The sequence below is a fragment of the Dama dama genome, chromosome 30, assembly GCF_033118175.1.
Source record: "Dama dama isolate Ldn47 chromosome 30, ASM3311817v1, whole genome shotgun sequence".
In the NCBI taxonomy this organism is placed as follows: domain Eukaryota; kingdom Metazoa; phylum Chordata; class Mammalia; order Artiodactyla; family Cervidae; genus Dama; species Dama dama.
Window position 1 is genome coordinate 36814516 of NC_083710.1, and position 24572 is coordinate 36839087.

The following is a 24572-nucleotide window of genomic DNA, read 5'->3' on the forward strand; positions in this document are numbered from 1 at the left end:
TTTACATGTAGAATATAAAATGGATACCAATGAACTATTCACAAAATAGAAATAGAATCATAGACATAGAGAACAAATTTATGATTACTCAAAGCAAAAGGTGGCAGAGTGGGATAAATTGGGGAAAATAAATACATAAAATATTTAATAGATTTTTAAAAAAAAAACAAAGTTGGAGACAAAGGAGAACAGGGTGTTGGATTAGGATGGACCCACAGTACTATCAAGTAAGACTTTGAACTCAATGACTATTTCCTCATAAGAGATGCCTTGTCCCACGCTAACAATGTGTGTTTACATTATGGTATGTCTAAAATTTTCCATAATAAAAAATCTTAAAAATTAAGAAAAAAACACACTGCAGTAATTTTACTTAAAAAAATATGTGGATGAAAGTGCCCTTACAGACATGGACACAGATAACCTAGACTTTTCTTTTCCTGCCTTTTGCCAAAGGAATGCAAAAAAAACAACAGCTGGCTAATCCGACTCAAAAGGCATATGATTTCGATGAACATCTGATAGTTCGTAGCACCCATGGCAACAACAGTTAAAGCTCTCACCTGCTTTAAGTTCTTCCACTATCTGGTGCTCTGGGATGCTGTCAATAAGAGCTTTGCATCCTCATTCGCACAAAACAGGGAAACTTGGTACATGTATAATAGTGTGCTGAGATTCTGTTTTCTCTCTTCTTAGTCTAACCCAACCTATCTTCTCCTGCATGAATTCTTTATCTGCTGGTCTTTCTCAGGCACCTCTCTATCTCTTAAATAGAATAAACCTAAAGAACCCGAATGTTGGTGGGTGGTGGGGAGAACTACAGCTCTGGTCCCCAGACAGGCATCTCCCTTCACAGATGTTTGAGAAGAAGTCAATCCCTGCAGAGAACTTCAACCCCAGAGCTCCCCACGCACATTTCCACATGTTTGGAGAAAGGAAAAGTTCAAAACCACATCAAACATCCTCTGTGACCGTGGAGGATAAATATTCCAAACAAACAAAATCAGCATGTAATGTGTACTTCAAGTTGCTGACAGATATTTTAAAAATTAACATCAGAATGAATGGCAAGCGCCAACACCAACACCAGACCTTTAATCCCAGAGAAAAAGAACTCGCAATCAAAGCCGTCCAGTCTTGAATTAGCACACAGCATCCTTGAAATGAGAGGCCAAAATAAAACAAACTTCCAGAATGGAGAGAACGGTGCAGAGAGCAGGGCTAAGAAAATTTCGGCTTTTTATAATGTGCTTAGAAAAAGGCCATTGTTTGAAACTGGCTTGACTAGGGCTCATAGGCAGTTGTTGCTCAGTCACTCAGTCGTTGTGTCCCACTCTTCGTGACCCCATGAACTGCAGCCCATCAGGCTTCCCTGTCCTTCACTATCTCCTGGAGTTCGTTCAGACTCATGTCCTTTGAGTTGGTGATGCCATCCAACCATCTCATCCTCCGTCACCCCCTTCTCCTCAATTGCTGCTTAAATATGAAGTATGTGTAGAAATTCTACATTTATATTTGAAAAACTATAAGGTCAAGTCACGTCAGATACAATCGAAGAAAACCAAATTTTAAGAAGTTTTTAAGAAGTAACTGGCACCTATTTGATCCCTGGTTTGCACCAAGCATTGCCCTAGGTGCTCACCATAATGACGGTGTGTGGGGGCTCGTACCCTGAGATCCCGGGGACTCAGGAAGCCCCAGCTACCTTCCGCAGCCTGACCAAGCTGCTGGTTTCTTTCTTTCAAAGCCCCTACCTATTCATATGGCTATAGAGTGAATTATCAGATGAACTAATACTAATTTATTATACATGTAATTTCATAGGCAGAGCATATTTATTTGAATGTATATTTTGTCTGGGACATAGTACTTTCTCAATATAGACATCATCTGTTGTTACTCATTGGAAAAGACCCCGATGCTGGGAAAGATTGAGGGCAAGAGGAGAAGGGGTCAACAGAGGATGAGATGGTTGGATGGCATCACCGACTCAATGGACATGAGTTTCAGTAAGCTCTGGGAAATGGAGAAGGACAAGGAAGATTTTTTGATGTGGACTATTTTTAAAAAGTCTTTGTTGAATTTGTTACAGTATTTTTACTGTTTCATATTTTGGTTTCTTGGCCCCATGGCATGTGGGATCTTAGCTCCCTGACCAGGATCGAATCCACATCCCACTTGGCACTGGAAGGCGAAGTCTTTACCACTGAGCTACTACGAAAGTCCCATATTATCTCCTTCTCATACCTGACAAAACTAAGGCTCAGAAATAACACAATTATGGCTCTTATGGACAACTGACTTGATCGATTTCTTAAGCAGGAGGCTAATTTAATTCACATCCCACTTTCACTGTTAGGATTTGCAGAGAATAGGAAAGAAGTTTGATTCGGGTCACATTAACCTAGACCTCAGTTGATCCCGCAGACCCTGTAGGAAGCAGCCAGGATCCAGTGGGTGCTGGTCACATTCCTTTAGGGGAAGAATCTGGATTACTTTGAGGGGCAAATGGATTTTATAAAGCACACTTTCTTCCTTGTTTGGTAATCAGGAAAAGAAAAACAGAAACAATTTGGCATGGCATGTAATGACTTTGAAAGCCAATTTCTGATAGAACTCTTGTCCAATGCCTGAATTTTCTGATTTTTAGAGCCCAGATATTTATAGCCCTATATTTACAGTGAGAACTCATCTAGATAGCCCTGGTCAAGTGACTGTTTTTGATTTCCCTTTTGTTAGTGTAGAGCTTTTTGTTATAGTTTTCTTTATTTATTTTTCAGTTCTAGTGACTAACTCAAGACAGGGATTCGTGTAGGGAGCCTTCAAGAGGCAAATGTATATGAATGCAAGAACCCTGGAGGCCAGACACATAAAAACCAGAAAGTCCTTAACCTCTTAATTTTATTCCTATTGCTATTTTTTCAGATCATGCCATCTAGAAACAGCAAGTTCCTCCTTGGACGTCAGTCTTATTATTACACAAAATGCACAAATTGAAACCCAAAATGTAAACTGGACTTCAACAGATAATTTGGCCAAGTTCCACACAGAAGTACACTGTACAAAGAAGGTGTCAGGAAGTTATTTCAAACCAAGAGGCAAGTTTCTACTGATGGGACTTCCTGCCTTACCGGGATGACCATGTCTCACCCTAGTCAGGCCACAGGCTCCTGAAATATGTTATTTAGGAAAAATAGGACCAACTCTATTCAATATTGCTGTATTAAAAGATTAATTCCAATGAATTTATGATATTCACATTAGGTGTTTCTGGGATATTATCATCTAAAACACTCATAATTGCAACACTCAAGTAATTGTTTACAAAATCTTTAAACAAATCTATAAATACCTAAGTTTGAGTAAAACAGAACTTGGGATATTAAAGCCTTATGACTGCTTTTTAAAAATCACCTGTTTTCTTTGTTGCCCTTATACTTACAAACATAAGAGAAAGCTCCGTCCACAGGAGGCTGACAGCTGCCTCTCACTGAGGCCAGGCAGCCCGGGCCGATGCTCCTGTGGGGGTCTGCACTGGGGGTGGCCTTCGAGGCTGCTGCACCTGCTGTCTGGACAATCGTGTAACAGACGTTTGCTGGTTTCGGTCTCTCTATTCCTTCTCTCACAGCAGCAGTTTGATTCTGGAGCTGGCATCTCTCCCAGTGGTGAACAAGTCCAGGCAACCTTACCCACTGTGCATAAGAGCAGACCAAGTCTCCAATGGGCTTCAGGAGCAGACAGGCGACTTTGCCAGGAACCCCAGTGAACGTTTCCTTGCATCCCCCTTCAGGGTTCTGAACCACGCACGACAGCATGGGGTTGGGGACAAGCTCCCCACTGGACTGAGGGGTGGAAAGGCTCCCTAAGGGGCTGGGTTCTTCCAAGAGGGCCAGAATGGGATATGAACCGGGCCCCTCAGCAAAGGCAGGAGGGAAGGTGGGTGCTGGGGACAAACAGCGGTGTCCCAAGCCACAACAGTTAACCTGAGGACATGGGTTCTCCTGGCCCGCAGGCCAGCCTCGGCCTGACACAAACATTCTGGAATGTTCTGAGCAGAGATGGCCCTTACCCCAGCTTCTCGGCGTACCTCTTAACACCTGGAAACAAAACCCCTTTTTTTATATTTATATGGAAAATGCCTGCGCCTGAGATCTTGCTCAGCTGCAAAGTCCAGAGAAGGCCAGCACGTAGGGAAGATGAGGAATTAATCGCTTTCATCCAAGGATGGCACTGAGGCAGCCAGACCCACTCCCCCTTCCCGTTCACCCTTAGTCCACTGGGATCTGCATTGTGTATACAAAGTGTGTATATAAAACTCAAAAGTAAACCCGTTCCTGGGTTTGGATCAAAAAAAAAAAAAAAAAGACTGCCCTCTGCCAGAAGCTGGCTGGAGCCTGGCACTGCAGACAGAGTTAGCGGTTTGTCGGCTTTGAAGTGAAGGTTTCTTTCCCTCTTTACTAGCCATGGAAAGGACTTTAAAGGAAAAGCAAGGAGCAGTCGGCGAGGAGTACTTTTCTCTGGCAGACGAGGTAATGTCTTTGGGTAAAATCTGCTGCTTAGAGCATGGGGTTGAGAGCAGACACCACATCACCTGCTGGCGCTCACGGGCCCACTGCTCAGAGACGCAGGGCCGCCGCGGACATTCAGACGCTGTCTTCTCCAGGAACCCCCAGGGCTGGCTTAAATGTCAGGGGTCACATTTTAGGTGTGGTGAGCAGGGGTGCTCCAGCTTTAAACAGAAGAATAGCCTGGAGATTTATCACAATTCAGAGGCTGGGGCTCCATGCTCAGGGATTCTGATTCTGTGTGTGTGTATTCCAAGTACATATTTTTTTGGTGGAGAAAGAGGTTGTCATTTTAACAAGCAGCCCAGATGGTTCAGATGTAGGTGGTCAGTGGACCCTACTAAGAAATTTCACCTCAAGAACCTATAGAATGTTGAAAATAAAGTGAAAAAGAACCCATAAAACGTTAAAACTCTTTAGTCAAAAAAAATGGGAGTTTAAGTCACAATATTCCGATCTGTAAAGGCTTGAGGAAATAACTGATCAGTGAAAGATCAAGAAGAGGAGGCATGTCTCTCAGGTAATTCTATTTTGACTCCTGGTAAGAAATGCCATTTGCCTTCAGAGACTAGTTTAATTTTACGACTCAAAAGAACTGCGTTCCATTGCCAAAACCTGACTGCCCATGACCTACAAAAAATGTTTATAAAAATCACTAGAAACAATCTTATAATAATATAACAACAATAATTTTAAAAATGCAGTCTTTTTTCCAGAATACCGTCACCCGAAAGCCTTCGCCAACCATCTCAGCCAGCTTAAGCTGCTGTAACAAAATACCCCAAAGTGGGTGGCTTCTCAACAGCAGGAATGTATTTCTCCCTGTTCTGGAGGTTGGGTATCTGAGGCCAGGGTGCCAGCCTGGCTGGGCTCTGGTGAGGGCCCTCTTCTGGGTGGGAGATGTCTAACTTCTTGCATCTATTTTTTCCCTCTCTTGCTGTGTCTGTCAGGCATTTTTAAAAATTGAAGGACAGATGACTTACAATATTGTGTTAGCTTCAGGTATATAGCAAAGTGACTCAGATATATATATTTTCAGATATATATATATATATATATTCTCTGCTGTTTTCACACAGCAGAGAACGAGCAAGCTGTCTCTGAGGTTGTCTCTCCACTCATCTGATCTCTAGTCCCTCCCCAAGGCCCCACCTCCACGTTGGAGAGAGGGTCAGGGCCTCAGCACAAATTTGAGGGGGGCCCAAACATTCAGTCCACAGGACCAGCATAGCACCAAAGGGATGGATGTGACTTGGCCATATTTTCAATTTCAAGACCAGAGATAAGAAACAGTCCTTTCAACACAGACTGTGGATTATCCACCCAGCAGCCCCTGGACATGAAAACTACAGTAAAATTGCCTTTCGTGTCTAATGAAAACCTCGGACTCAGCCAGTGACGGGCGACTTCAGAACAACATCTTTTGCCTCATGGAAATAGACCAACCAACCTAAAAGCTGAAATGATGTAGTTTATGATTAAAAAAAAGCTTTTATACCTAAGTGAAACATGATTTAATATTACAAATTCCTTGCTCTTGGATGACAGGAATAGCTCACTGGTTTTTTCCAGAAAGTCCCCAACTATGGAAATTTCATCATTACATTGAGCCTTTGAACCACACAAAAGAACATGCAACTCGGACTACACAGTGAATTGTCCCTCCACATGTCAAAGGTCAACCTCCTGATGAATTGGTGACCAGCCTAACTCACACACATCTGAATTGGGGTTACTGGAGCCAGTGAACACAGAGGAGTCACTGGAACATCTCTCTGGGGAGGGGCTTTCAAAGGAGGGGACTTTGTCAACCAGTCACCCGTCAGCTGATTCCATCCTTCCGCTGTCATTCTCCTCTAATTTAGAAGATTGTCCTCTGCAGTTGGCTGCTGTCCCTTTTATCGTCCTCTGCCCCAAATCCCCACAATGAAATGTTTATTGGGCCACACTCACCCTTAACCACAAGGCAAGAACATGAAGCAGATACTTTAGGCTCCAAGCCTTACCCAGTGATCATCATTATGGATAGTTTTCTTGCTTAATTAACCCATGCATATGGAATCTAGAAAGATGATACTGATGAACCTATTTGCAGGGCCGCAATGGAGATGCAGATGCAGAGAAGAGACTTGTGGACACAGTCGGGGAAGGAGAGGGTGGGACAAATTGAGAGGGTACCATGGAAACATATACACTACCATATGTAAAATAGACAGCCAGTGGGAATTTGCTATATGATGCAGGGAGCTCAACCCAGTGCTCTGAGACAACCTAGAGGGGTGGGATGGGGTGGGGGGGGGGTGGTTTCAAGAGGGAGGGGACACATGTATACTTATGGCTGATTCATGTAGATGTGTGGCAGAGGCCAGGACAATATTGTAAAGCAATTATCCTCTAATAAAAAAAAAATTCAAGAACAGAAAGAACTGATTGAAGGGTACAAAGCATCTTTGCTGGGAAATGCTTGTTTTGCTACACAACGATCTTCTTGATTCGTTCACTGCTCTGTAACTTCTTACACCGCTTGGATTTGGGAAGGACCTGAAAAGTATGTCACATGTTTGTCCTGGTGCCTTATAGGAGGCAAAGCTGTGTTCAGGGACACACAAGTCGCCCCTCTAGGACACATCCATCCTGCTCAGCACCTCAGAGGAGGTCCCAGGCCCCCGAGGGTACATCAATGGATTCAACAAGTAAAACTGGCAAGCAGCCCACCCCGATGACCTCACAGTAAACAGTTGCCAGGCGTATATCTAGACCTGGGAGACCCGAGTTCTGGTTCATTCGTGCAGAGTAAGTGAGGTAAAGATAGCAGCCTGATGTGCCATGCATGGGCCTGCCCCTATAATACATCAGTGTGGGGCAGGAGCCAGAAGAAGCCTGCAACCCACAGCCCTCTCTTCCGATGCTTGGTTCTGACCGGAGACACCCTCGTGCAAATCTGGGGGGATGACCCAGAGCAAACCTCAGCAGACCCAGCGCACGCCCCCTGCGAATAGCTGCCCGGGCCCTGCAGTGTGCTCCGGGCCTGGAAGTGGAGACAAAACAAGGTAGGCCTGGCGGGTAGAGCTGGGGAGCAGACTACAGCTGGGGTGCTTCCCCGGCACCAGGACTGCTCACCTGGACAAACCCAACCACGGACGGTCAGCAAGGAGACCTCCAAAGGGGTCTGAATGCAAAGAGAACAGGGAATGCAATGTCTTCCTTCATAGACATTCTGTGTCCCTTCCCACAAATCACATATTCTCTTATAAACCCTGAAACATTTCCCTGGAAAGCAAGTTTTACAGCTTCATTTGTAAACTGAGGGGGTTTGGAACCCAGGGCTTTCAAGTTCCCCGCCCAGACCCCATCCTGTGGAATCTTAAGATCTTAAGGCTCCACGGCAAACACTAGATGGAGATAATACAAAAGATGAAACAAAATACAAACGAGCGTAAAGGTCTTCTATCTCAGCCTCTCGATGAAGAGAAGCACAGTGCGAAATTCTGGTTAACTAGTGATCTGGTTCATAAGGTGGTTAGATTTCTCTTTCACAGGTGACATTATCAACTACTCAAAGTATAATAATACCACTATCAAAATTGCAACCAATATAATCATGAACAACTCAAATCATCTCCCATTTTCCATGTCTGTGAACCATACACCTGAGAACAGAATTCACTGTGGAAATGCAGATGCGCTGGGTAGGTCAGAGGCATTATGTCAACAGTTTACCTAACTGTGAACATTTCAAATGCTGTTGCTGTGGCCTGGACAACCTCTTCCAGGGGCTCTGATGTGGTTTGTTTCCCACCAGATTCATGTTGACAGAAGCAGGCAACACCAGCCTGTCCTGCAGTTCATCCCCACCCTGAGACCCAGGACGCCCACTGACAGTTAGTGGCACTGACCTGTCCTTTCATGTCTGGAGCGATGGGAATGGTGGGCCAGATGGTCGAGTAGATGCCAAAAAACACCAGCCAGATGAGCATGCTTCCCCAGACGGCCAGGTGACTGAACTGCAGGAGGAAAGAGACGCTCATCAACAGGGCCATCTGCGGGCCTGGGAGCCACCTGACCGACCCCGCCCCGCTGCAGGAGCCCTTGGTCCATGCCACTTTTCTTTATGGAAAGGTTGCTATGAGTCACTGGTCATTGGAGAGTTTGATCTTTCTCATTTTCTTGTCTCAGAGCATTTAACGGTGAATTTAAGTAACTAGTGACCCCAAACCACCCTGAAGAGGAAAGTGCTTTTTGCACCACTGCTGATGGTCCCCTAGACCCACCCCATGGTGCCAGCAGAATCCCGCCTGTCCCTTACTGGTGTGCATTACAACCTGGTCTGAATAAACAAGGCCTCATTCATCTAGTAAGAGGGTACTGGACAGACAAAACGACCAAGGTCATTTTATATATCATTCTGAGACTTCAATTGTTCTTTTCTAAAGAACTTAAAAAGAAATCTGGCATGGACATATATCTTAACAACACTCTGAGCATCTACTGGGTTGTGAATTTCTTCTCCTTTGTCCTCTTAATAGGATAATCCTTGACTTCCTCCATGATCTAATCCATCATGAGCCTCTGTCAGCTTTTTAAAAAATCTGACCACTGTTTAGTGCCTGCTCTAACCCCCAGGCTAAGCCACCATCCCCCATCACCTGGCTTCATTGTCTCTGTCTCAATTCTCTGCTTCCATATTTACCTCCCACCCCTCTCTTACGTAATCAGCACAGAATTAGAAGCCTTTGTAAACAGCAGAGACAACCATGAAACATTGGCCATAACCCTCAAGAGTTGGAGATAACTAAAAATGCCCCAAATTGGGGACTGATTAAATAAGTGATGGGATATTGATAAAACTCAATCCTCTTTAATCATGAACTACGACTTTGCAGAAGCACATTTTAAAGCATGTAAAATATTGATATATTTTTAAGTGAAAAAAAGGCTACAATATTCTATGTTCTGTAAAGCTTCATCTTATTAAAATAAATGCACAAAGTCTAGAAGATAATACAGCAAATGTTAAAAGTAACTACCTCTTGGTGGTAAAATTATGGAAATTAAAAATTCACCTTTTTGTCCTGTATTTTCTTTGTATGTATATATATATTTTTATAATGTGCATACATATTTGAAATGAGCTGTTAATAGCTTAGAGTTGTATTAAGAGCCTAGCAAATGATTAGGGAACTTTGGATGGCAAATGTGCCCTGATAAATATCAAACCACAATTTTTAGATGCAAAAATTTAAAGTCTGTGGCTTGACATTGCTTACCATTTTCCTGGGTTTTAAAAAGATACTATGCCACAAAAATATCTATACTGGATAGAGAAATATTAATAATTCTATAGAAAACTTACTTTTGTCCAAGCTGTCGTCTCCAAACCAGCTTTCAGACAAACAGTAACAACAACATACTGTGAAAGAAAGAGGAATTTGGGAAACGTGTTATCCTTGTATTTTCAACCAGGAGAAACCCCACATCCTCCCCAGGGGCAGTTTCTTCCCAGCAGCTGGACTTTGGAAGTGCTACCTTGGGAGCTAGTTTCCTGGGGGTAAGTTTTAAGAAACTTACAGGCAGGTTTCTTTTAAAAAAGGCCTTACTTTAGTGATTGTCTTCTCATAAGTAATATTACTCCCTCCTTTTCTTTAGCTTGGAAGATTAGGGAGAAATCACCTTCTCTCAATGTAGGGTGTTTTTTTTTTTTTTTTTTTTTTGCTTGTTTTGATTTTTCACAAGTAGGTGTGAAATGTTCATGTAAAGACTGAGGGAAGTCTGTTGATCCCTTGTCCTGAAGTCTGAACTCTACACAAGTGAGTGAGTGAAGTCACTCAGTAGTGTCCGACTCTTTGCGACCCTGTGGACTGTAGCCTACCAGGCTCCTCCATCCATGGGATTCTCCAGGCAAGAATACTGAAGTGGGTTGCCATTTCCTTCTTCACGAGATCTTCCCGATCCATGGATCAAACCCAGGTCTCCCACACTGTAGGCAGACGCTTTATCCTCTGAGCCACCAGGGAAGTTCCCACCAGGGAATTTTGCATAAACTTCACTAAAATACAAGGTAAGCATTTTACAACCATTTTGAGCTTGTTGTTGTGCAGTTGCTAAGTCATGTCTGACTATTTGCGACCCCATGGACTACAGCACACCAGCCTTCCCTGTCCTCCACTATTTCCTGGAGTTGTCTCAGATTCATGTCTATTGAATTGGTGAGGCCATCCAACCATCTCATCCTCTGTCCTCCCCTTCTCCTCCTGCCCTCAATCTTTCCCAGCATCAGGGTCTTTTCTAATGAGTCGGCTCTTTGCATCAGGTGACCAAAGTGTTGGAGCTTCAGCTTCAGCATCAGCCCTTTCAATGAATATTCAGGGTTGATTTCCTTTAGGATTGACTGGTTTGATCTTCTTGCAGTCCAAGGGACTCTCAAGAGTCTTCTCCAGCACCACAGTTCGAAGGCTTCAATTCTTTGGCGCTTAGCCTTCTTTATGGTCCAACTCTCACATCTGTACACGACTACTGGAAAAACCATGACGTTGACTATACAGACCTTTGTTGGCAAAGTGATGTCTCTGCTTTTTAATATGCTGTCTAGGTTTATCATAGCTTTCCTTCCAAGGGGTAAGAGTCTTTTAATTTCAAGGCTGCAGTTTTTTAGTTCGGTTCAGTTCAGTTCAGTTCAGTTGCTCAGTCGTGGCCGACTCTTTGTGACCCCATGAATCGCAGCACTCCAGGCCTCCCTGTCCATCACCAACTCCCTGAGTTTACTCAAACTCATGTCCATTGAGTCAGTGATGCCATCCAGCCATCGCATCCTCTGTTGTCCCCTTCTCCTCCTGCCCCCAATCTTTAAGGAATCTATAATATATACTTCAGAGATTTGAAATAATGATGACAAAGACCTTATACAAAGGGACAGAGAGAGAGAACCCACACACGTGCCATTTAAGAAAGATTCAATAAACAGGCAAACTTACCGTATAAACGATATTTCCAACAAATAAATAGTCTGTGGCATGACCATTGGCCAACACAGTATCTGAAAAACAAAGAAGTTACAATTAACCTGTAGAGCGCTGCAGTCTGTTTTATTCAGAATGTAAAAAGAGAACTTTAGAGACATTTACATTTGTCACATCATCTGTGATTCTAATGCCTCCTCTTTCTAACTCTGAATTTCTTCATCTTATATTTTCTCCAAATGAAGCAAACACACAAAGTCAGGTTTCCAACAAACCAACCAACCAACCAACCAACCACTTTTCATACAGATTAAAATTTCTCTTTGTCTATTAGAAGAAGGAATAGAATAAAACCATATTAATCTATCTCTGGGTTTCCCTGGTGGCTCAGCGGTAAAGAATCCATCTGCCAATGCAGGAAATGTGGGTTCAATCACTGGGTTGGGAAGATCCCCTAGAGAAGGAAATGGCAACCTGCTCCGATATTCTTGCCTGAAAAATCACATGGACAGAGTGGCCTACAGTCCATGGGATCAGTCACAAAGGGTCGGACATGACCAAGCAACTAAACAACCAAAAAATCTATTTCTGTGGGTGCTAGTATTAGACAGTCTCCGCGTGTTCATTTGCCATTTGTCTTTAATTTTTGCTAAATTGGCATTGTAGGCCAGTAGCAGAGATAACTATGTGATACAAAATGAGTCCATGATGACTGCACTCAGAATTCTGGAGGACATTCACTACTCATGTTCTCCATCAACTTCTATGTGAATTACTGGGGGCCTGTAAATGCAAACATTCAATGCGAGATGCCTGGACAACATAACTAGGATGTGAAGCCTTAATTTTGCAGCTTTTCCATTTTCCAACGTACATAATGATCACTAAGACAGAAGTGAAGGGAAAGTCACTTTGTCATGTCTGACTCTTTGTGATCCCATGGACTATACAGTCCATAGAATTCTCCAGGCCAGAATACTGGAGTGGGTAGCCTTTCCCTTCTGCAGGGGATTTTCCCAACCCAGGGATCAAACCCAGGTCGCCCGCATTGCAGGCAGATTCTTTACCAGCTGAGACACAAGAGAATTATCTAGTTCAGGTCAGCTAGCCTGCTGTGAAAAGTCTGGTTTTTACCTTGAGGGTTGAAAACCTGTTTTAAAATCAGAAATGGTTTATTTGAGTGACACCGCCAATCTCCTTTTATTCTTTCTTTATACCCAATTAGACCTGTGGCCTATAGGCCAAGTAAACAGGGATTTTTGTGTTCAAATTTCTAACCCAGTAGCTGTTGTACATGTACATTTGGGCTCATCAATTTACCCATCTGTTTGTTGAAGAATCTGACTCATGAAAGTATCAAAATCTATTTAGTTTTGTCAAACACCATAATGACAAAGTACATCACAGGTAAAATATGATCGTCATGGGACCCTGGATCCAGCCACAGGGTGTTCCCTTTCTCCTGAGTCCTGGTAAGAAAATTGGTGGATAAGGACAGATGAATCCTCAAAGAGACATCACGGGCTGTGTTAGCTACAGACCTAAACTGAGAGTTTCCAAACTACCTCCTGTTTGTTTTAGCTCAAGATGGATTTCCTATCCTTAGTCTTGCCCTCTGAGTTCACAAATGAAGAAAAGCCATTTGATTGAGATGAGCAGTGATCTGAGGGCCCTGAGTTCTACCTACACGAAACCCTGACGGAGTCTGGAGAAAACGCTGATCAGATGGAAGACTTAGAATGGCTGGGAGGCTAAGCTGAAAACCAGGTTTACAATTATGGTTTGACAACTTCTGAATTTCCTTTCAACAGTAATATTACAAAGGCTGGTTGACTCATGTGCTAAAAGAAATTAAGCATACAAAGCATTTATCTACATATGGAGGACTTAGAATGTGCTTCATACTTCAAGAATATACACTTAATGAACAGAAAACTGTTTGTTAATTCTACACTGAAAATAGAAATTACGTTACTAAGCATAAGACAGGCTCTGTTCTAAGCACTTGACCTCCATGAGTATGCTTACTAATATATGTAATACTAATAGATGACTATTAGCATTGCAAATAAACAACACTAAAATACCTAACACTTCTTTGATGCTCCAGCAATGCTATGAAATGGTAATATGACCTGCATGTTTCAGATGAGGAAACTAGGGCAGCAAAGAGAAGCTAAATGACATGTGAGGCCATACTCTGAGTGAGAAACTGTGAACTCTGGAAATAAGACATTGTTCTCACTAACTGAGAGAGAGAAATGGACCCCAAAGTGGTACAGAATCTCTGCCACGTGAATCTCACTTTTATTTCCACCTTATTTCTCTCCTAGAAAGTTCCTTTCCCATTAGGTGTTGGTATTTCAAAAGAATTCTTCTTAATCTAGTTATTTGCCCCCCTGAAGTTGTCTTCTTTTATTCTTCGGGGCCCATTTTCCCCACTCAGTTGGGGGGTGCTGTCCCTGTGATGGGAGGGTGTTCGGCAGCCTGCCTGGTCTCCATTCACAGGATGAGAACAGAACCCACTCCCTGGTTGTGAGCCGGTAGTATCCACCACCAAGTTGTGACAACAAAAAATGCCTCCAGACACTGCCAAGGTCCCCTGGGGAACATTCCCCATGTTGAGAATCACAGTGTTAGAGGAAAGAAAACAGAGGAGCTGGAACAAATACAGAGAACACACCCTGAAATAAGAGTGGTGAATGAAGGGGATGCCCCTTGTCTGTAGTCAGGCTGAGGAGCAGAGTATGTTAGGACCTCACAGCTCACACCATCAGGAGAGAAGTAAGGTTAGGCCTTGGTACAAAGAGATGGAACTGCCATTGCTTGATGGCCTCTAAAGGGGCAAACCCTGTGATCACCTCCAGGGCCAAGACCTCACTGATGGAGAGAGAATCTCCATGGAGACCCTTAAGACCATGGACAACCATGCTGGGAATCTGGCACAAACAGAAGAAACGTAGTGAAACCCAGCGACCTCTTCTAACTGTACCTTCTGGAATTTTATAAGGCGTGCATTTATACCTTGCCATGACAGTACAATGCTACCGGCATTAAATAACTGGCTTGCACCTGAGTTCATCTGAATACACTTAAGATTAGTGAAGCCAAGATAACCCTACTATTCCAACTCATAATTTTTCAAGGATAACTCAACACTGCGTTTTAAGTTTCTGCTTAGGAAAGAACATCTCCCAGCCCAATTGAAACTAATACCATCTGGGAATAATTCATTCCTTGAATGAGAAATTCCCAAACTAACCTGTGATTCTGAACATACCAACAGCTTCGGAAAAGAGCATCCACTAAACAGCTCACAAGTCACTGCTTGGCCCGCCCTGTTGGGGAAATTCCCACAAAATAGTGTGTTCTCTTAAAAGTTATATTTTGACTGCTTTAGAGGGAAATACCTGTTGGAATCAGTTCTTATGAAAAATTTGCCAGTAGCATCCTCCTGAAGAAAAGACACCAAGTCTTAAATGATCATTGGTGAATGAACACATTCATAAGCTACAGCTGGCTTATAATTCAAGGCTGGAAAAGTCCATTTGCACTGTCCACTTTATTATTTCTGCAGCACGTTACTCACAAGTTATTTCTTCCTGTTTTGCTTAATTTTAACAGTACTGTTAAGATCCACCACTCTACTCAGAAAAACAACTTTCCTGTAGCTTAGCTGTTTTCATTTTAGCAGGGTATTTAAAACTCAAGTAACTTTTTAAATAGGAGATAAAGAACCCCTAAACCAAGGTAAGTCATTGGGTTCCCAAGCCAGCCTTTAGAACATATTTATCCACCATCTATGTAAGCGATGATAAGATTACTGCAGATGAAGCAGCACGGAGGGCACAGATGGATGTAGGGAGAAAGGGGGCAGAGAGAGGGGAAAGGACAGCTCAGGCACAAAAGGAAATACATCCACCTAGAGACATGGGGGTGGATGCCTGCGCTGCATCAGGCGGTGACGTCAGCTGGAGCCAAGCCATTCCAGGTTCTGAGAAGGTCCCAGTAAGAGAAACCCATCCAATGCACAGGTGGAGAGAGGTGATCTCAACACACCTTTATTCACCAGCATGACGTTGAGCATCTCCCAGTAGAAACCATCCCTAGCACACAAAGGCCCAGCAGGCCCAGGGCGGGTGGGGGAGGGAGGGGGAGGGAGAGAGGGATTGAGGGGGCAGGGGGACGAGGGAAGAGGAGGGAAGTGGGCTGCCTGTTGTGTCAGCACTCCCCGCAGTGTCTCACTGGGCCATGTGAGGTCAGCCAAGAGATCGAGATTGAGGATCAGCTCTCCCTAGATGAGAGCTGAAACAAGGGGGGACAGTGTGTGCTCCCCGTCCCTGTGGTCCAGGGAAAGAGCTCTGCAAGGTAAAAGAAGCCGTAAGAGTGGGAAAGATGCTTGTCTCACTTGTTGGTCACATATAGAATGACCTGGTGGGGCTGCATGTGGGGTAAAATCTGATACGATGATGGGATGACCGTGTGCATCAAAGGTAGTATTACGGGAGCCTGAAGCCCTGTCCTGAAAGCCACTCATTTTCCTCCAGGCAGAAATCATGCTGTGGCTTCAGGACCCACAGACCCTCAGCAGCCGCCCAGCCTGTTGGTCCAGACTTACGTTATCTACAAAGTCAGGTTGGAGTCAGGGACTAGCATGATGTAGGAATAGCCAAATGAGGTTGACAAACCCAGACACTAAACCAACTGGTGTGAACAATGACGACAAACCCACATGGACCCTCCAGTGACTAGTGACAGCCCCAAATGCTGCATGCAAAACACTCTCCAAGAATGTTTGTGGGGAAAGTCTGCCTCGTTTTCTAAACAGGCAGAATGATCGGAGAACTTACCTCAGAGGCTTCCAAGGGGCTAGGCTGATGACATCTTATAAAGATGCCATTTCAATGAAATGCTCGTTAAACACACTACATTATGACCCGGCTAAACCACAAAAACGTGTTCAGAGAGGGCTTTGATGAAAAGCAAAATCTGAAGCCTAAGTTACAATGTAGTCCTGTGCAGCCAGGGCTCAATAATCAAGAAAACAGATGGTGTGAATGCATACATGTGTTTTTGGTGTGTTAAGAACCTGTGGAGGACTGGATTCAAAATCACAGCATCGAGCACACATCTGACTCCAGAGGAAGAATTAGGGAGATGGCACTGTTCCCTTGACAGACACCAGGGCACCTGCCAAGAATTTTGGCTGGAGGGCAGATGCCAAGTCCCTCCTGTTCTCTTTCTTCCAATCTTTTGCTTCAGCAGCACCAATTCAGTGTGTGTTAGTCAATCAGTCGTATCCGACTCTTTGCAGCCTGCCAGGCTCCTTTGTCCGTGGGATTTCCCAGGCAAGAATACTGGAGTGGGTTGCCATTCCCTTATCCAGGAGATCTTCCCGACCCAGGAATTGAACCTGCGTCTCCTGCTTTGCAAGTGGATCCTTTAGCATCTGAGCTTCTAACCTTCAGCAGCACCAATTCAGAGCAGCCCTTGCTCCAGCACATTAACAGGCTCTCCTCTCCCCATCTCACTCTTGGGGCCTCTTAAGATGGCAGAGGCTCAGAGGTACAATGCCAACCAGCTACTACTGGATGAATATCAAGAGTGAAAATGTCTTCCAAGTGTCAAAGAACTCACTTACAAATGCACTTAGAAGTCATCCTGCTCAAATGTCATCACTGTCTGTATGACAACTGAAATGATTCTTTTTGCTTCTGATGCTGTGTATTCATAAAGAGAAGATTCATTTTTCCTTTCTCTGTAGAGTGCCATACACTATTGAAAGGCATTTCTAAAAGGTAGAGTTTATACAAGTGTTAGTGATTATAATTACATTGAGAACCAGCATTGGGTTAAGTTCCTGGTTATATAAGCCTTTTTCTGGATTTTCTCCTCTGTACTGACATTTCTGCTGGATAAAGTTAAGGATATGAAACTCAGATTTCAACCTTTCTCTTTTTTCATTCTTGTTTACTAAAAATAGATTTTAAAAAGGAAGTGAAAATGATGGAAAATAAACTCGACTGCCTGTCGATGTCAAACAGCCATCTGTGTCAAGGCACAGGCTTGTTTCTGACTCCCAGGAGCAGAGTCTAGGGACAGTTCGAGGCTCTTCCTACCTAGGCAGGCCCTGTGACTAGTTCTCGCCAATCAGAAGTAATGGATCCTGTCCTGCCAGAGAAGGTTAAGAGCCATAAATCCTCCCGGCCCTCTCCTGTCCCTGTGTGAGGCTAAGGGTGAACTCGGGGGCCATGAACAGATGAAGCACCACTATGGAGATGAACCCAGGGCTTGTTTTAACCAGGTGTCAGAAGAGAAATAGACATGGATGTGATGGTCATGAAGGGCGAAGTTTACACTCAAGGATGCCTAAAAACAGGACACACAAGATGTCAGGCAGGGCCACGTGGGGAAACAGCAGGGTCAGGCAGGAGGGGAGAGGGGAAGACATGACCCAGAGCTTTTATTTGGGTTTTCACGGGATAAAATGGACAAGGCAGGGTAGGTACACTGTGTAAACTCAGGGTTGGATAGTGTGAATAATTTCAACAGCCTCTGGGTTCAAGGTTGATCCCTAGCTATGTGATACCTGGTCCAGTGTGATTTAGGGTAGAGAACGTTAGTCTGGTGTGAGAGAGTAAGATACAGAGATGTCTGGGGGCCCCAGAACTGTTGGCTGGATATCGAAGGCAAGCCTGCAGGGGAGCTGTCTGCTCTAGGGATCAGCCAACACTGGGAACATAGCCTCTCCAGGATCAGTTCAGTTCAGTCACTCAGTTGTGTCCAATTCTTTGCGACCCCATGGACTGCAGCACACCAGGCTTCCCTATCCACCACCAACTCCTGAAGCTTGCTCAAACTCATGTTCATTGAGTCGGTAATGCCATCCAACCAACCATCTCATCCTCTGTTGTCCCCTTCTCCTCCTGCCTTCAATCTTCCCCAGCATCAGGGTCTTTTCCAAGGAGTCAGTTCTTTGCATCAGGTGGCCAAAGTATCAGAGTTTCAGCTTCAGCATCAGTCCTTCCAAGGAATATTCAGGACTGATGCCCTTTCGGATTGACTGGTTTGTTCTCCTTGAAGTCCAAGGGACTCTCAAGAGGTTTCTCCAACACCACAGTTCAAAAGCACCAATTCTTTGGCACTCAGCTTTCTTTATAGTCCAACTCTCACATCCATACATGACTACTGGAAAAACCATAGCTTTGACTAGATGGACCTTTGTCAGCAAAGTAATATCTCTGCTTTTTATATGCTGTCTAGGTTGGTCATAGCTTTTCTTCCAAGGATCAAGTGTTTTTAATTTCATGGCTGCATTCACCATCTGCAGTGATTTTGGAGCCCAAGAAAATAAAGTCTGTCACTGTTTCCATTGTTTCCCCATCTATTTCCCATGAAGTGATGGGACTGGATGCCATGATCTTCGTTTTCTGTAAGTTGAGTTTTAAGTCAGCTTTTTCACTCTCCTTTCACTTTCATCAAGAGGCTCTTTGAGACAAGTGCTCGGGCCTGGTGCACGGGGAAGACCCAGAGGGATCGGGTAGAGAGGGAGGTGGGAGGGGGGATCGGGATGGGGAATACATGTAAATCCATGGCTGATTCATGTCAATGTATGACAAAAACCACTACAATATTGTAAAGTAATTAGCCTCCAACTAATAAAAATAAATGAAAAAAAAAAAAGAGGCTCTTTGGTTCTTCTTTGCTTTCTGCCATAACGGTGGTATCATCTACATATCTGAGGTTATTGATATTTCTCCCAGCAATCTTGATTCCAGCTTGTGCTTCACCCAGCGTGGCATTTCTCATGGTGTACTCTGCATATAAGCTAAATAAGCAGGGTGACAATATACAGTTTTGACGTATTCCTTTCCTGATTTGGAACCAGTCTGTTGTTCCATGTCCAGTTCTCACTGTTGCTTCTTAACCTGCATACAGATTTCTCAGGAGGCAGGTCAGGTGGTCTGGTATTCCCATCTCTTGAAGAATTTTCCACAGTTTGTTATGATCTACACAGTCAAAGGCAAAGCAGATGCTTTTCTGGTATTCTCTTGTTTTTTCGATGATTCAATGGATGTTGGCAATTTGATCTCTGGTTCCTCTGCCTTTTAAATCGAGCTTGAACATCTGGGAGTTCACGGTTCACATACTGTTGAAGCCTGGCTTGGAGAATTTTGAGCATTACTTTGCTAGTGTGTGAGATGAGTGTAATTATGCGGTAGTTTGAACATTCTTTGTCACTGCCTTTCTTTGGGATTGGAATGAAAACTGACCTTTTCCAGGATCAAGGTGCCTAATACCAGGGCATCACAAATGCAGAAAATAGAAAACAGTGTCAATATACCATGTACAATATACTATTCCATTTGATGATGACACAAGGCAGAATTAGCCTTTATTGGGCTAAACCCTTGATATTTGGGGGTTGTTTGTTGCAGCAGCTGTTCCTACCCTAATACACCTTGATTCAACCTCTTGGCAGAGTTCTAAAGGTGAAATCTAGGAACTCTGGCTCATACTTTTTACAGTGTTACATCAAACCCAACTGTGTAAAATACATGTGACACAGTCAGGTTACAGAAGTTGTCAACAGTGCAAAATAGAAATGGTTAATGAATCATACTTTGGGGCAAGGAAGAAGTCCAAGCTGTACAGTTTATTATTATCTTTTTGAGAAAATATTGGCTTCCCAGGTGGCTCAGTGGTAAAGAATCTGCCTGCCCTGCAGGAGGTGCAGGTTTGATCTCTGCGTTGGGAAGGTCCACTGGAGGAGGGCGCAGCAACCCACTCCAATATTCTTGCCTGGAGAATCCCCATAGACAGAGGAGCTTGGCTGGCTACAGTCCATGGGGTTGCACAGAGTCGGACACAACTAAAGCAAACTTAGCACACATGCACACACAGTCAGATAGACCAGGGAAGTTTTCATTAATGCAATATTCAGTTCAGTTCAGTTCAGTTGCTCAGTCATGTCCGACTCTTTGCGACCCCATGAACCTCAGCACGCCAGGCCTCCCTGTCCATCACCAACTCCTGGAGTCCACCCAGACCCATGTCCATCGAGTCGATGATGCCATCCAACCATCTCATCCTCTGTCGTCCCCTTCTCCTCCTGCCCTCAATCATTCCCAGCATCAGGGTCTTTTCAAATGAGTCAGCTCTTCGCATCAGGTGGCCAAAGTATTGGAGTTTCAGCTTCAGCATCAGTCCTTCCAATGAACACCGGGGACTGATCTCCTTTAGGATAGACTGGTTGGATCTCCTTGCAGTCCAAGGGGCTCTCAAGAGTCTTTTCCAACACCGCAGTTCTTCGGTGCTCAGCTTTCTTCACAGTCCAACTCTCACATCCATACATGACCACTGGAAAAACCATAGCCTTGACTAGACAGACCTTTGTTGGCAAAGTATGTCTGTGCTTTTTAATATGCTGTCTAGGTTGGTCATAACTTTCCTTCCAAGGAGTAAGAGTGTTTTAATTTCATTGCTGCAATCACTATCTGCAGTGATGTTAGATCCTTCCAATTCTGCCCCCTTAGTAGCCCTCTAATCCGTCCACCTCTCTGACACTGTCACTATAAAACCTAAGTAACAGCCAATCAGCTGGATGCCAAAAATCGTTCTGGCCAGTGGGGTCACATTGAAATTCATCAGCTACTTGGCTCTCTGCTTATAACCCATCAGTGACTCCCACTGAACTTATACGTGAAAAGGCTCACTAGTCCCCAAGACTGGGAAAGGTCTGATCTCTTGGTCTCCATCCTTTACCGTCCCTAGGCAATCGATCTCACAGCCTCGCTTCTCAGTCTTCTACCCATACATGTCTTCTCTGACTCTGAATCACAGCCTCTTACCCATGCTATTCCCACAGCCTGAAACCCTTCCCTCCCTACTCTCTTCCCCGCTCTCTCCTCCCACTCATCCTTCGACTATGTAACACATCCTCTAGGGGGCAGTCCTCAAACCTGGGGCCAGATCAATGGTCCTTGGAACACACATCATTTGACCTTGATTGTCCTGTCATTACACTTTCTGTTCAGTCCTGCTTTGTCCCGTGTGAACTCCACGAGGGCAGGGAGTCTGCCTGCTGCTACTTGTACTACATCTGCCAACAGGGATGGGGCACAAAGGACATAGTCACTTGTCATTTTTTTTTTTTTAATGAATGAGTAATTGATTTTAAAAAAGATGCAATCTCAGAGAACAAGGGCAATCTAACCCCAGTTTAGCTTAATGTGAAACTTATGTGACATAAAAATAACCAAGCTTATAGTAACAGGTATAGGGTCATAAATAATTCAAGCTAAAATGACCCAGTACTGCCACAGGCAGAGAGAAGTACCCTACATCTCATTTTATACGGGTATACCATCATTTCAGTTTACAAAACATGTCTCGTCTCACAGCAGCACATTTATTAGAAAATATAATGTAGCCATCTCCAAAAATGTTCAGAGAGCCTGCTGCTTAATTAGTGCCAATACAATAAGTATCTACATTGCATTTCTTCTGGAAAGGGATGGGGATGGTTTCCAGAACATAGACAGGGAGGAATCAAGAATAAATCTTTTTTTTTTCAGGCATTTTTCTCTGATGCTAAGTATATTCCTATCCCTTCCCTCTTAAATTCCATCAAGAAAAACAAAATCTGAAAATTTCCTTTTCGAAAAATCAAAACGGATTTGCCAATAACCACATTCCACTTCAAGGAGGATTGCTCAAATATGCAGACTGCATACACCACTGGAAAGTCCAAGAGTGGCCCAACACCAAAGTCTTGGTGAATTTCAGTCCCTGCAAAGGTGACATCTCTGGTTTTAACCTAGAATCACATTTAAGTTTGAAGGGTGGGAGCTGCAGACTGGCCATGGCCATGAGCATAAGGTTGTGATGGTTGGAAGAAATTTGATTTACTACAGAATTGCTGGAGTGGAAAAATGTATTTTGAAACTTGAAATGAATCATCACAAACTCCATCAGCCGAGCACTGCTTTGAAAATTCTATCCAAAACCACGCAGAAATAAGCAAAGCAAAATTCTTGGACACTTCTTAAGGAATGATCAATGGGCTAGCACCTCTCAGAAACATTTCTTGCCAACAGTGATGCTGGGGGTGACCAGCACTGTCTGTTCCTAAGCCTCTCTCCAGGATGCCTGGAGAGAATTTCCTGGTAAAATCCACCACACTGACGATGCAGCCCACAGAGTATAAAGCACTGCAACCAAGCCACTCTGTGGATCTCAGCCCCCAGTCGAGCAAAGGTCCTCAGGGCTGAGTGTAGCCCACGGCTGACGGACAGCTTCCGGCAGGACTTGGGGCTGGAGCGCGAGTGGGGGGCCCAAAGCACTGTTCTGTGAGATCAGGGTCCCCGTGGTTTGATGATGCCCTCGTTTGTCTCAAATTGGAGCTATTTTCCAACACTTCTTTGGGAGCGGGGTGAATGCTTCCTTCTAAGGGGTGGTTCAAAGTGTTAACAGGAGCTCATTGTTATTTAGGGCAATCAGCCCGTGAACAAATAATCAAATCAGCTGCCACATCCTGGTTCTTTTCAAACTTGCAAGCTTTTTGATTTCCCCCTCTGACTTCCTTCCCTCCACTAAAAAACCAAATACACAAAGACCCGTGCTTTTGCCAGACCTCATGCACTTCTCTACACGGTTGTCTTGTCTTCCTCAGAGGCAAGTCTGGGGTGTAACTCTCCCACCCCAAATCTCTCCCTGAAAAAGGGCCCCATCTGGGTTTTAGTGATCTGACCCTCAACCTAACACCCCTCTGCTACTGCCCTCTCGACTAGGGTGCTGCTGCAGATGCAGAGGGGATGCTGGAAATGTGTGCGGTCATGTTTTGACTCACAGCTGCACAAGGACGGGGGGAAAGGCGGTAGGGAGGGGATTCGCTGTCCACGGCCAGGGAAGCTCAGGGTCCGGAAGTGCTCACCAAAGGCTGTACAAGGTCCCGAGTCCATCCCCTGCATCCCCTTGGGGGCCACTGCCCGAGGACTCTCCCAGCTCCTGGGCAGCACTAGCCCCGTGTGCTTGCGTTCCCTGTCAGGAATGCTCTTTCTCCCACCTGCTCACCCCCTGTTCCTTTTTTTAAGAACTTAAGTACTACTTATTTTCTTGGAGAAGATGCTTCCTTGACCCACTCGACTAGATTATGTCCCGGTATTACAAGCTCCCCAGCAGGCTGTAGAACACTGCACACTGGCCATTAAGCAATTACATGCATAATTCCTGATCATCTAACATCTTCTTCTTCCCGATTGTCAGCTCTGATCTCACAGACGCTCCCAGAGAGCAAGACAAGCTGCGTTTATGTCCACCACGCCCTTGGCACCCGGCATATCACAGGTCTGCCATGATTCTGCTGAAGGACTTCTTCTCAAAACAAGTTCTCCCCTCACTAAACACGTCCCTAGTCCCAGGTTTAACCCTACTTAAGCTCCCTGGAACAGCTGGAGACCTAACCAGGACTCCTGCTATCAGTTTTCCTTCTACTATCGGCCTTACAAGATATGATGGATTCAACTTCCCAAAACTGCTCTGCTTGAAATACTCAGCTCAATCTAAATGCTACTGACTGTTCAATTATTCCAAATGGAGTCTTGGCTTCTTTTTTTTTTTTTTTTTTTTTTAGTTGGAGGCTAATTACTTCACAACATTTCAGTGGGTTTTGTCATACATTGATATGAATCAGCCATAGAGTTACACGTATTCCCCATCCCGATCCCCCCTCCCACCTCCCTCTCCACCCGATTCCTCTGGGTCTTCCCAGTGCACCAGGCCCGAGCACTTGTCTCATGCATCCCACCTGGGCTGGTGATCTGTTTCACCATAGATAATATACATGCTGTTCTTTTGAAACATCCCACCCTCACCTTCTCCCACAGAGTTCAAAAGTCTGTTCTGTACTTCTGTGTCTCTTTTTCTGTTTTGCATATAGGGTTATCTTGGCTTCTTAACATTGCATTCCAAGTTCTTTGCAGTCCAGTTTTCACCCACCTTCTCCAACTCTTCTGCCTTCCTCCCAGTAAGGAATGAACTTCTCAAACTC

General features: G+C 44.3%; 1 protein-coding gene across 2 annotated transcripts in view; it reads right to left on the reverse strand.

Moving 5' to 3' along the window:
* Positions 1–24572, reverse strand: part of LOC133049456 (phospholipid-transporting ATPase IB) — a 458918-nt gene that overhangs the window by 119960 nt on the left and 314386 nt on the right. For both annotated transcript variants that reach the window (XM_061133472.1, XM_061133471.1), the window contains 3 exons: positions 11537–11598; positions 9919–9975; positions 8462–8569 (listed from right to left, as the gene is read on the reverse strand). In XM_061133472.1, coding sequence (XP_060989455.1) covers positions 8462–8569; positions 9919–9975; positions 11537–11598 — 227 coding nt within the window. The remainder of the gene's footprint in view (positions 1–8461; positions 8570–9918; positions 9976–11536; positions 11599–24572) is intronic.